Here is a 13,631-nt window from a genome sequence, read left to right as displayed (position 1 = left end):
CAAAAATGGCTGCAGCTAGAGTATTGTACAACAGGATACAGTTGTCAAATATAATAAGGTATTAGTACTTGCAAAAAATGTAATTTGATTTCAAGTCATTTTCTTAGAATTTAAGGGTCAGTGGCAATAAATGGTAGAATGGCAAGGACTGGTTGTATACCTTATTGCTTGGAAAGGACATACTGAACTTGTGGAGGTGATTGGGAGAATGATAGCTGGCATGTACATTGAAAACATTTTAGATCATGGTTTGCCATTTGCCAACCATATTGAATATTACAGATTCGTGCTAAAGTATGATAACACATGTTGCTTGAGTACTGAAATTTAAATCATTGAACATATTATGACACTTTAAAACATTGCATCCTACACAAACAGAAAAGAAATCCTATTCCTGACACTGGGAGAGCTAAGAATTGCAAGCACAAAAAATTTCACTTCACATGATAATTCCAAAATATTTGACATTTTTGTATATGCGTCTATTACGTCATAATTTCCCGAGTATTGAAAGTAACTTCCATCATTAAATTTAGGGTGCTCAGTAAAAGAAGTATAAGTCAATTTAGTCAATTTTTCAGGAGATTTAAAAAAGATCATTAATTGGCAAACCTACTACCATTTTTATCTATGCCAAATAATTTTATTTATTTTATATTACCAGTTTGACTTGTTTTATTGACACCAAGGTAAAGATAATAGCCCTTTATAGTCTTTTTCGGCACAAATAATATTTTGACCATTTTTGGCTTATACTGTTTTTATCAAGCATGCTAGAAATATTAAGAGGATGGGTACGTATTTCGGCAGCAATGCTATTCAAATGGGGATTCATTTTTTTCGAATCCTGAGAAAACTAATAAGTATTTTTGAAAAATTTAAACGCAGAATGAAATATTACGTTATTAGCGAGGGCCGAAAGTCCCTGAAAAAATTCTATAATGTTTATTTTAATAAGTTACAGGGGTGAAAAACTAAGAGAAAATTTAGTGTGATATTTAATTTAAAATATCTCATTCAAAATAAACTTTTTATTTATTCTAAGGGACTTTCGGCCCTCGGTAATAATATAGTCTTTCATTCTGCGTTTAAATTTTTCAGAAATATTTATTGGTTTTTTCAGGATTCGAAAAAAATGAACACAATGTCCGTTGTAATATTTCCGAATCTATCTTTGTCATACAACACACTCAGTCGAATAGAATATTGTCAGCATACTGTCAGTCAGACAGTGACAATTTTAAATATTTGACATGGCATCGGAAATATTTTGAGTTGTTGATTAAATAATATTGATATATAGTGTATTTGATAAATAAATTGATTTAAGACGTAAACTTAATAAAAAGTTATTTATTGTGTATTTTTTGTGGACGATCCAAGCAGAGAATACATCAGGATAATATATTCTGTGATCCAAGTATTTTGTTGTTAAAGATGTTCAAAATTGTAAGCGTTCCATAGTAACAATATATGTATTATTAAAAAATCACTTTAACACTTTTCCTCTTTTCTCGATTGAGTATTAGTTTTTGTTGTACATATAAATTATTACAAGCACTGAATACATAGTTAGTGAAAAAACTATCACATTTATTAACTGAATTAATAATTTGCAATTATAAAAATAACAGTTATCCAAGAACATTCAAAAGCCATCTCTTTAAATTAATGATGACATTTTCAAGTAGAATGACATTCTAGTAATGTTTACATATCCATACCAGTGTGAATTTTACTACACGTAATTTGCGGTGTAAGGACAGAAAAAGTAGGGATACCCGTAAAATATTTGCGAATTATGTACCGATGGCCTTAACAGAGGAATACACAATAAAAGAACACATTAATATTATAGATAAAGAATGTGAAGTTACTCCTAAAAATAGTGGTTATCAAGAGAGGGAAATGATTGAATGTTAAAAAAAAATTGACATAAAAAATTATATTAAAGTTCATCAGAACCTGAATATTTTATTTCAAATTATGTATTTAGTTATAGAAACTACATTATGATACTTGAAACGACTTAACTATACATTTAATTAATTACATGTGGAATACAGATTGTAGGTGCAACTCAGGCTTGTCATAACCAAGTTCCTCTGGGGTATTGAGACCTAATTCTGTCAAAGTAGGTCTCAGTTCTTGAATAATATATGGGTAAATTTCATTAACTTTACTTCCACATTTGTCCTTGGTGGCTTCTAGAATTCTTACTGCCAAAGCAAAATCATTTACTCTGCGACAGGCTTTCAATGCAGCAATAAGAATTTTTGGTTCTGGAACCAAGTCATGACCCCATAAATCGTTGATACCTCTTCTGATTTCCCATCCATCGATATCTTTTCTGTTGAAGAAGTTTTCGTAACGGCTATCAAATTGTTCATCAGTTTCGGTACTGTGGCTTGACATCAATCTATGAGATGAAAAAATATTAGTTGATTATATTATTAGAATTAGATATGGTTGAAAGCTCGAATATATGAATTTTAGAAAGAGAAGCCAGATATCGAGCAATGTAATTTATTAAATCTTTTGTGCTATGATCGCTGTGCTAATGTCAGTGTGATAGTTGTGATATTTAGCCAGTTGAGCAAGTTACTAAAGTTTTACAAGGGATAGATATTATGCATGTTTACAAGCGAATGTCATGATTACTTTATTTTCATAAAATTTTTGACTTACAACAGTTTTGCACTGAGGGTGCGATATGGTCTTCAGTAAAAACATGACACAACCAGCACATATTAGTATAAACAGCATTCAAATTTAAAAAGTATCAAGTTACAAATACTTGGGAACTTCAATTTACGAAACTGGAGACCAAATCAATGAAATAAAAAGATGTATCGAAATTACCAGGGCCACTTTCATAAAGATGAGAAAATTCTTTGCCAGGGCCACTTTCATAAAGATGAGAAAATTCTTCATAAAGAATGCTTAGAGGCTACATATTTAACACGCTATTATACGGTGTAGAGGCCTGGACTCTCAAACAGAACAACATAAAAAATATTGAAACTTTCGAGATGTGGTGCTACTGTCCAATGGTGAAGATAAGTTGGGTTGAAAGAGTCACAAACTTTGGAAGTAATACAAAGGATAGGAAAAGACCCAGAAGTTTTGTTAACGATAAAACAAAAAAAACTCAAATATTTGGGTCAACTGAGAGGACATAAATATGCATTACTTCAAAATATAATGCAAGGAAAAATAGAAGGAAAACAGAATCCAGGCCGTAGAAGAATGTCATTATTGCGGAATTTGAGAGAGTGGTTTGGCTGCACCACTAATGAACTCTTTAGGTCAACTGTAAACAAGGTCAGGATAGCCTTGATGATTTTCAATCTCCCCATAGGAGTGGTACAAGAAGAAGAAGCCCACATACTTTTGCTCTCAAAGCATCATCAGGGGCATTTCGTCTAAAAAACGGGGAAGATATACCAGAATGTCCTAAACATTTAATTAAAATTAAAATATATGAAACACACTGTACAAAGGAAGACAGATTAAAATATTTTGGAAGAGGCTACATTCTTTAATACATTCATGTACCTCAAATCTTTGAAGAATGTTCCGAGAGCAATAAATTACAGTGCTCAATATCTGCCTTTTATTTCTAAAAAAAATCTTACCTCATAGTAGATACATTTGGCTTGGGGGCAACAAGGGCTGTTCTTAAAATCGAGTGAGCACGGAGAGCTGTGTTTCTGAACATTTTTAATAGATTACTTTGAAATTTTACTTTCTTAAAGACTCAAGGATTACGTAAAAGTAACCTCACAATTTATTTGACTAGTGACAAGTGTCATAATTTAATTCTTCTTCTATCATTCATTCAAGCAAACAAAATGACAAAAATCTATCATTCACAGCCATTTTCATATCCCACTAAAAGAAAAAAAGAGGAAGAAAAAAAAACATAACCTTAAAATTTCAATGTAAATTTGTAAATAAAACTCATTTTTAAAATACAAGTTTTTGTATTCAATCATATGTTTGATTATTTAAAATGAACGACGGATTAGATTTTATTCCATCTAAAGCGTCCCTGCTAAAATCAAAAGATGCAAACTTTGAGTCTGTAGTTTTTGAATCTTACAAATCAGCTAAGAAAGCAAAGAAATCAACAGAAGATAGTAATGGTAGGTAATAATATTGAATTATGATTAACTAGTAGAGCACGTTTACATCCTACATTTAGCGTTTACATTTCCACACACACACATATAACAAAGTAAATCCCAACTCCAGAGGTCATGAGATTCCCGGAGTGAATTAGGATACAAGTGCTTAAACAGCTATAAACTATACTGGAATTCTTTCCGAAGAGGACCTAACACATACTCCAAACAAAAGAGGTTATTGGAAATACAGTCGCAACCTCTTATTAGGATACCGGTTATAGGAATATTCCAGTTTCAGGAATAAAAATTTGATGTCCCATTACGTTTCTACTAGCCACCAATGAACGGTTATTAGAATATCCCGGAATAAGAATACTTTTGCTCTACACGAGGGCTATTTCAATAAGCCAGTTTGACTGTATTGCAGAAAAACTAGATATTTTGTAAATTTTGTTAAAAATATTTCTGGACCTCAGAGGTATAGACCAACATAGTGTAGTTTTGAGTAAGTTGAAAAAAATCAATAAAACAATGTTTTATGAACACATTTTATATCTAACGAAAAGAGATATCTTAGGAAATGACATTATCAAAATTTTACTTGTATGGATTCCTGGATACTCTGGTAGCATTGTAAATTATAAGTTTGATCAATTTGCTAAATTTGCTAATATAGGTTTTTTCCTGATTATTCCCATAAATACCAATTACAAATTTTACACCCTACTTAACATGTTTGCTGCACATGTCACTCATTAGGGACATTTGGTTTCCCTCTCTCATGCAGTTGTTGCCAATGAGCTACATTTCTTTACTTACATTACATTACAAATGATAGTTCAGGTTCTGGAAGAAGTAAGTAACAAAATATATGCAGCGAACATGTTAAATAAAAGAGATTTAGTCGAATTGAGTGGTTGAATAGTATGGAGATCGATTGTAAAAAGAATCATTCTATATCAAAATTAATAAGTAACTCCACCCTCTACTATGGTTCAATAAATTCCCATCTATCACTAGGAGACATTTAACCACAATTATTCTTTGAGAACTGGTCACTGTAAAACATAATCCATTGTTAACATTTGAAATTAATGGGAAATCCAATATATACTCTGAATATTTACAAAATTGAAATACCTATATCAATATATAAACCCTACTTTATATAAATTAGATCATTTTATTCAATATTAATACTTGCATAATTTTTGTTTCTAATTAGCTAAAGAAATAGATGGAAAGAATGAGCTGAACATGAAAGAAGCAAAACATGAGATCATAAAATTAGGAATGTCAGGATTGAATTCAAAGAAGAAAGAGGAAGCTAAGATAAACTTGTTAATACAATTGGGTAAGTTTATTAAGGTACTAGTACACTTTAGAAGACCAAAAATAAGCATTTTTAAAGATTTTTTTCTCAGAACCTTCATTAAAAATGAACATATACTTATTATATATTTATATCTAACTCTTAGAGAATACAAAAAATATAGCTTTTTTCATTTATGCACGTAGACTAATATTGTAGAGGGCGCCAAAGTTGAGACCTCGAAAAAAAGTAGTTCCAATGGCGGACAGTTAATCTCAGGATTGGGATCTCTAGAGGGAAAGAAGGTTTCTTACGTGACAATTTACCACTGTCAGTGAAAAATTCCGCAAAAAAGATTTTACGGAAATTTAAAAAAATTTTGTGAAAAAGTCGCCCGTTTTTCTTCAGTTTTTCATGGTTAAAAAATAATTATTTTTTATTTTTTGGTCAAATTTTTTTGTTTCAGATATCCCAATCCTGAGATTAACTGTCCGCCATCATTTTTCGAAGCCTCAACTTTTGCGCCCTCTACAATATTAGTGTACGTGCATAAATGAAAAAGATATATTTTTGTACTCTCTGAGAGTTAGACATTAATATGTAAAAAGTTTATGTTCATTTTTAATAAAGGTTCTGAGAAAAAAAATCTTGAAAAAAATGATTATTTTTTGTCTTCCAAAGTGTACTAGTTAGTTACAAAGTGACAAAGAGACACACAAAAAACAGGTGAAGTATATAAAAACGTAAAATTACATGTACACATGTCATATATGATTTTTAGTTATTTATATTTTAGGTGCTAAACCACCAAAAAGGAAAAATAAGAATTATAAAGAACTTTGCATGGAAAGGAAAAAGGCCAAAGAAAAAGAAGCCAAAACAATACAGCTGTCACAATTAGGGAAAAATCAACATGGTAGATCAACAGCTAAAGGAAAAAGCTTTGACCGCAAAAGAAAAAAAGAAAATAATATATTATCAATTTATGGAAAAGTTCAAAAAAATAAATAAATAAGCATTTTATTGTATTTAATATTTGTCACTAATCTCCTTTTCCCATCATAGAACTCTGATTGTGTTGCAAAACATAGTTGATTGACATTTACACAGGGTGTTGGGAAACGGAAATACTTGAATGGTGAATAGAAGTCACCGAGTCATTTCTAGATATACTACATTTATTGCCCCACCGATTTTTAAAATTGAGTTACAGGATGTTTCATCGATTTTACCCATTTATTTCTGGATCCATTAGAACCACCTTGTAATATTTTTTTAAAATTTGGTACACACGTCTCATTTAGAACCCAAATCGCAAGAAAAATCCAGGTCTGAATTGACAAAAAAGGATTAATTCATTGTGACCTTGAAACAACACCCTGTATGTTAAAATTTCTAAAATCTGTTTGCATATTTGAAAAGCGCACAAAGAGCCAAGTTTAATAGTTCACTTCAATTTTTTGCGCAGGCAATTTAATAACATACTGACGAAATTTTTAAGTTATGTTAAAATTTTTCAGAACTTTGAGATTAAAAAGCAGGCATTATCAACTAATAATATAAATATAAATTATTATATAAGTATATAATATAATAAATATGTACTCATTTTTAAAAATAATCAGTACTTACTTAAGGCATTCGAATGACCCACTTACAAATCACAACAAAAATCCAGGTCCGGATAAACAAAAAAATATATAATAAAGCAATTGTGACCTTGAAACAACACCCTGTATAGTACGTTTCAAGATATTTTAGAAAACCTTTTCTTAATCCTATTACCAAGTCATTTGTATCAGAGAAGTATGGTTAAATTTCGAGTAGGTACTGAATAGCAGGTATAATAATCAAAAGCATAATATATTAAAATTGATTCTCTTCTTCTTAGCTCAGGCGAGACTCTAGCCTCTGGCACTTGGTCATAAGACCTTTGTACCAAAACCTGTTCTTCTCCTTAAACTCTAAAAAGTCCTGTGGCCTCAGCGATGGCCAACAGTTTTCTTATTGGTAGTTGTAGGATCTCTTCTGGTTCAAACCTCATTTGACCAGTAAAGTCCTGCCTTACATCACCTAGCACACTGCAATGACATAGTATTTGTATGTCAGTCTTCCATTTCGCACTTTCTGCACCATGGTTCATTCACCTTACCTAGTTTGGATAGGTGATTTCTTAAACGACAATGTCCAATCACCATTTCAGTGACCGTTTTGATCTCTCGTTTATTGAGGTTCATCAAACTGTTCGAGAGTTTTTTACCAATATTCTTATTTTTTTAGCCTGCATTTGCCGTTGAGTGGTTCTCCATTTATTTTGATGATTCTTTATCAGCCATTTCTGAACCTCGTTTTTCGTATCATCTTTAGTGATGCCACAGAAAGGTTCTGGGCCTTCAAAAGTTTCTCTCGAGCCTCGTTTCTCTACCATATCTGCTCGTTCGTTCCCATGCACCCCTTCATGACCCGGCACCCATATTAAAGACGCTTTATTGTCTTTTGCCAGGTTATTGAGGAGATCTTTGCAGTTTCTCACCAGTTTTGATTTGCAAGCGCGGCTCCTCCTTAGGGTCAATTGGTCAATGACCCCCCTAAAATAATCTCATAAAAATACCAATTTTATTAAAAATATCTTTTATCTAAAACTTCACTCTGAAATATAAAATTCTCTCTCAGCAGTCTGCATTGGCAAAACAAATATAATAGATATAATAACGTCGCGCCTCGCGCTATACACAAGCCCGTGGCTGGGCCGTATTTTAAATTGTCTATATACAGTTCTTATGGCTTATGGACAAATGCATGTAAAATAGAAAAGAGACGGCAGATAGCAATTTCGTGGGCGAGAGTGGGAGTGACCTTTCCGTCGTATACCTCTAGTAGAGTCGACGGCCTCACGTTTAGTTAGTTACCGTCTGCTGACCGCACTTCACGGCAGGTCTATATCGATCGCGGCGTATTTGCGTAATTTATTTTGTTTTGTTGGATTTTTTTGTGATTGTAACAAAAACAAGATGAGTGTTGTTGACGAAATAATTGCCTTAAAATCTGCTGGAACACTAAATTATGAACGGCGGCTTGAGAAAAAAGAAAGTGGTCGACCAAAACCAAACATGAATTTAAAACAAACAACAAAGGATAGGGGTAAGGACATTCAAAGATATTTTAAAGAATCAATGTACAATTTGTGTGATTGGATTTGTGGCTGCAGTGTGAGAAATGCATTTTTTTGCTATCCGTGTTTACTGTTTTCGAATGACGCTGTATGGGCGAAAAATGGAGTAACTGACATTAAGCATTTAAAAGTGAAAATTACAAAACATGCCTCTTCAACTACTCATATAAATTCATCAATGAGTTACGCAAGTTTAGGACGTGTTAACATAAGACAGCAACTTGATAGTGTATATCGTAAATCTGTGCATGACTTTAATGAATTGGTATCTAAAAATAGGTATATTTTAAACAAACTAATCGACTGTGTAAAATTTTGTGGAGTTTTCGAAATTGCATTGCGCGGTCATGACGAAAGTGACAGCTCCAATAATCGTGGAATTTTTCTGGGCCTTATCGATTTTGTTTCTGAACTGGATTTAATGTTTAAAGAACACATTGAAAAAAGTACAGTATTTAAAGGAACATCGAAAACAATTCAGAACGATATTTTAGAATCAATGTTAGCCATTGTGCATACTCATATCATGAAGGAGATTGGCCAGACAAATTTTGTGGCCATTCAAGTAGATGAGACCACAGACAGCTCCAATAAAACGCAGATGATTATCATATTGCGATATGTATTAACTGGTATTGTACATGAAAGATTTTGGAAATTTGTTAACCCCCTAGGTACTACAGCACAACATTTAACTAATGTAATATTGGAAGAACTTCAATTATTAAAAATTAATGAAGCACCTGAAAAATTGATTGCCCAAAGTTACGATGGTGCATCAGTCATGAGCGGTAAACTGGGAGGAGTACAAACAAAAATTAAAGAAATATACCCAAATGCACACTTCATTCACTGCTATGCCCATCAATTTAATCTTATCCTCCAAAAAGCGGCGAGTCAACACAAACCGATAAAAATATTTTTTGCAAATTTACACGGATTTTCGTCCTTTTTCGGCCGATCTCCAAAACGTACGATGGTTCTGGATAGAGTGGTTAAAGTAAGGCTACCTAAAGCTGCGCCTACTCGATGGGCTTTCAATACAAAATGTGTTGAAATTGTATACACTTATAAAGATGATTTAAAATCTTGCTTAGAGGAAATTATTGATGAGGAGCAAGATGGTAACAATATAAATCAAGCAACTGGTTTAAAAAGACATTTGGAAGATGAGCATTTTTTATTTTGGTTAAATTTTTTCCATAAAATAATGCCCCATGTTGATATATTGTTTAAACAATTGCAAATGCGAGACATTGATGTTATATCTGTCAAAAATTGTATCCTGTCTTTTAACAACAATATCCAAATAATTAGAAATACTATTTTGGAATCAGAAGTACCAAGCACATCAACAGCAAAAAAAAGAAAAACTACTGCAGAGGATCCAAAGCGACGAACTGCACTTGAAATTTGTGATATTATTATATCTGAAATAAATCACAGGTTTAGTTTCAATGATCATCTCATGATTTCACAGTTATTCTACATAGAGAAATTTGAAGCATACACTACCAACTTTCCGCAAAATATTTTAAAAATGGTGACGGCTAATTATCCCACAGTGAATATTTCCAAACTAAAATCGGAACTTGAAGTCTTATATTGTCGTGAGGATTTTCGCAATAGTGCTGGTGCAGTAGCCATACTTCAGCTTTTTATTAACATGAATTTGTCTGAAACATTTTCTGAAGCAGTGAAGTTATTAAATATTTTGTGCACACTCCCTATGACAACCGTGGAAAGTGAGAGATGTTTTTCTACTTTAAAAAGAGTAAAAACATTCCTGCGTAATACGATGGGACAACCTAGACTTAGTGCCTTGTCTATGCTGAGCATCGAGAAAACGCTTGTCAAGAGCATTCCAAATTTCAATGAGAAGGTCATAGACTATTTTGCAGAACTAAAGGATAGAAGAATTGACTTAAAATATAAAAATATTTAAAGTAAGTTTCGTTTTAATAAATTTACAATTTATTATACTATAAATATTCCTATCTATATATCAGTCAATAACCTGTTCATACCATTTTTCCTATATTTTTTAAAAGATTTACTCTAAAAAAAGACAAATTTAATTTTCGGAAAACTAGGGTAAATAGTATTGAGTTTTATCTAAGTCTGTATTTTTTATCTAAAATATAAATGCTAAAAGATCTTTTAAATACTTTAAAAAATCAACAGTTTGAAGTTTTCAAACCAAAATGACCCCCCTGAAGATTGACCCACGAGCCGCCGCTGTTGATTTGGTGAGAGGGTTCTTTACAGCCAGAATAGCCGATTGGCTATCTGTGTAAATGTTGATTCTCTTAGCTTTAAGGTCTTCATCAATGCAGGCCACCAAAGCAAAAACTTTAGCCTGGAACACCGTTGTATGTTGACCTAGGCGGTAAGATTTATTATAGTTACATGTTTGCCCAAAGACTCCTGATCCAGTACCATGGGCAGTTTTTGATCAATCAGTGAACCATATTAAGTCCCCATTAATATTTGGGATTTTTTTCTCTAGATGGTATAACTGTGTTAATCTTCTTAGTGAAGATTAGTTCTGGTGTCATCATATCTGAGTTTATCATAAAGATTGATTCCTCAAGTATAGTCACAGTAGTGTTTGTGTGGCTATTCAATACATAATTCGGCCTCCAAGTATTATTTGCTTTAAGTCTCAGGATGGTCATAAAGGCTACCGCGGAAATATATTTCCAGCGGAGGGAGACCTGTGATAGCCTCTAATGAAGCCGTTCCCGTACTATTCAAGGCTCCTGTTATATTTAGAAGCGCTTGTCTTTGTAGGATGGTGGGAGTGGTCACACAAAATTTCAAAGCCGTCTTTCTCCACCAGACTACTGACCCATAGTTACTGTCGGTCGTATCACAGATGTGTTTAACCAACAGATCACCTTTGGTTTCAATCCCCAGGTTTTACTTACAACTCATCTGCAGTTCCAGAAGAGTCGCTTAGCCCTATTGGTTATATTTACCCCTAGATACTTAACCTCATTGGTTCTTTCCAGTACCTCTCCAAATAATTTCAGCTCACTCAGTCCAGTAAGCTTCCTCCTATTTGTAAAGGCTATCAGTTTAGTTTTAGAAGGATTCACGGAAATAAGGTTCTCTTTCAGATACCGCTATTCTCTAGAGTCTCTATGTAGTGAAGGGCATATCGCATCTGATACCGCAACAGTGCTGCGAAATTTTTCCCTAGTTACTATTACTATACTGGATTTTCATTTAGATTGTTTCTCTTGATGTGTTCATTCAAGATTTTTTCCATGGTTTTCAACATGAATGAGGTCAGCCTTATTATAGGCCTGTAGGATTTTGCTAAGGTTTAATCTGTTTTCCTGGTTTGGGAATAAACTCCACCCTTGCCCTTCTCCAAGCTTTGGGAATGTATCCCAGAGCATGGCTAGCTCTAAATATTGTGATCAGGGACCCATGGTTATGTCCAGTCCCTCCTGGATAAGCTTAGGAAATATACCATCCAGTCCCGCAGTTTTATAAGGTTCAAAAGTTTCAATCGCCCATCTGACCTTGTGAGAACCAAAGATCTCGTTAGAGGTCAGCCAGTCCCTTTTTGGTTGGGCTATTGTTTGCTTGATAATTGTTATTACCAGTCAATTGCGCCGACCCTGATAAGTGAACACTAAAAGATGCTCTACAGACCCCTTCTCTGTGTCTGTATACTTGCCATTGGACAATTTCATTGACTTGGGTTTGTTAATGTTATCTCTTTTGAGGATTCTGTTGACCCTGGCGCTTTCAGGTACACTTTCAATGTTTTCACAGAATTCTCTCCAGGATCTTTCCTTAAAGGAAATCTTTTCTTATTATAGGTTTTCAGTTTAGCCTTATATGCTTTCCAATCACCTGATTTCTTCGCCCTATTACAGAGCCGTGTTGTTTCTCTTTTAAGATCAGACAGCTCCTTATTCCACCAAGTTACCTGCCTGGGAGGACGACTTTCTTTTAACGGGCAGTTTTCCTCATATGAGACGACTATTGCATGCTGCAACCAGTCTACTGCCATCTCAGCCTCAACGTTGTTTTTTTGGCCTTTTAGGATAATTCCGTCCCCTTGTTCCAAGATCCCTCTTAAAGGATTCCCAATCGGTCACCTTAGGGTCTCTATAGAACCGTGGTTCCGGTTTGACTGAGTTTATCTCAAAGCATATGTATGCATGATCCGATAAGGATAACACATCCGACACATGCCAGTCAGATATTATGTTCCCAATCCCCATAGAGCATATACTTAGGTCGAGCAGTGATTCTGCTCTTGATGTCCTGAAGGTGGGCTTATTATCCCTGTTTAGAAGATCAAGTTGGCTAGTGCAAAGATACTCAAAAAATAACGTATCTCTATTGTTTGTATCTCTGCTCCCCCAAATGATGTGGTGAGCGTTGGAGTCGACTCCAATGATAAGCTCTGTATGCTTATTATTAGTGTATTCTAGAAGGTGCTCTAGGTTAGTCCATGGAAGTTGTTCTTTAGTGTCAATAGAAAGGTAAAGAGACGCAAAAATCAACTCTGTAACCAACCCATTGAAATTCAGTTTAATTCTGGCAGCTGTCATGTCTCCCCTTCAGAGCTCCATAACTGGTACCAGGTTAAGATCAGATCTACAAAAGATACAAGTTCTGATTTTATTGTCAGGTACTCCCAACATTAGTTCCCATCCCTTAACATTTAATCCCCGTATCTTACCTTCATTTATCCACGGTTCTTGAATAAGCACCATATCAATGTTCTTCTCAGCCACTTCCTGGCACAAAAGTACCGAAGCTGTTTTTTTTGTGCTGCACATTGCTCTGTATGATCTTAATTTTGCAGTTTATTCATTTTTTGGGTTTCTAACAGGCCCTCTTGTAATTTCTTCCACCTGCATAGATTCTCCTTCGGCCTCCTGCGGTTCGGAAGTAATTGTTGCAGGTTTTGGTTCCCTGCCTGCCGTGCTTTACCCTCTTCCAACGGTATAACACTTGCTCGCTGGAGAAGGTAATAAGGCTTCCA

At 33.9% G+C, this 13,631-nt stretch overlaps 2 protein-coding genes across 2 annotated transcripts; one reads left to right on the top strand and one right to left on the bottom strand.

The window, feature by feature from the left end:
• Positions 1-1,946: 1,946 nt before the first annotated feature.
• On the bottom strand, positions 1,947-3,906 carry LOC126881972 (cytochrome c oxidase subunit 5A, mitochondrial-like). The gene is made up of 2 exons (XM_050646720.1): positions 3,642-3,906; positions 1,947-2,422 (listed from the first exon to the last, which is right to left on the bottom strand). Exons 1-2 carry the CDS (start codon positions 3,722-3,724, stop codon positions 2,053-2,055), a joined length of 453 nt encoding a protein of 150 aa, XP_050502677.1. The 5' UTR covers positions 3,725-3,906; the 3' UTR covers positions 1,947-2,052.
• An 8-nt stretch (positions 3,907-3,914) lies between these two features.
• LOC126881971 (uncharacterized) lies at positions 3,915-6,473 on the top strand. The gene is made up of 3 exons (XM_050646719.1): positions 3,915-4,151; positions 5,359-5,487; positions 6,242-6,473. The coding sequence occupies exons 1-3, from the start codon at positions 4,019-4,021 to the stop codon at positions 6,454-6,456; spliced, it is 477 nt and encodes a 158-aa protein (XP_050502676.1). The 5' UTR covers positions 3,915-4,018; the 3' UTR covers positions 6,457-6,473.
• Positions 6,474-13,631: the final 7,158 nt, after the last annotated feature.

Source organism: Diabrotica virgifera, chromosome 3, assembly GCF_917563875.1.
Source record: "Diabrotica virgifera virgifera chromosome 3, PGI_DIABVI_V3a".
Taxonomy (NCBI): domain Eukaryota; kingdom Metazoa; phylum Arthropoda; class Insecta; order Coleoptera; family Chrysomelidae; genus Diabrotica; species Diabrotica virgifera.
The sequence above is the reverse complement of the archived record's forward strand: the minus strand, read 5'-3'. Positions and strand labels throughout refer to the sequence as shown.

What these genes read in the sequence shown, in the direction of transcription:
- LOC126881972 (XM_050646720.1), bottom strand. Translation starts at nt 3,724, where the DNA reads ATGTTCAGAAACACAGCTCTCCGTGCTCACTCGATTTTAAGAACAGCC. An exon ending in CCAAATGTATCTACTATGAG is followed by an intron (nt 2,423 to 3,641) that starts GTAAGATTTTTT and finishes TTCATCTCATAG; the next exon opens with ATTGATGTCAAGCCACAGTA.
- LOC126881971 (XM_050646719.1), top strand. Translation starts at nt 4,019, where the DNA reads ATGAACGACGGATTAGATTTTATTCCATCTAAAGCGTCCCTGCTAAAA. An exon ending in ATCAACAGAAGATAGTAATG is followed by an intron (nt 4,152 to 5,358) that starts GTAGGTAATAAT and finishes GTTTCTAATTAG; the next exon opens with CTAAAGAAATAGATGGAAAG. An exon ending in AAACTTGTTAATACAATTGG is followed by an intron (nt 5,488 to 6,241) that starts GTAAGTTTATTA and finishes TTTATATTTTAG; the next exon opens with GTGCTAAACCACCAAAAAGG.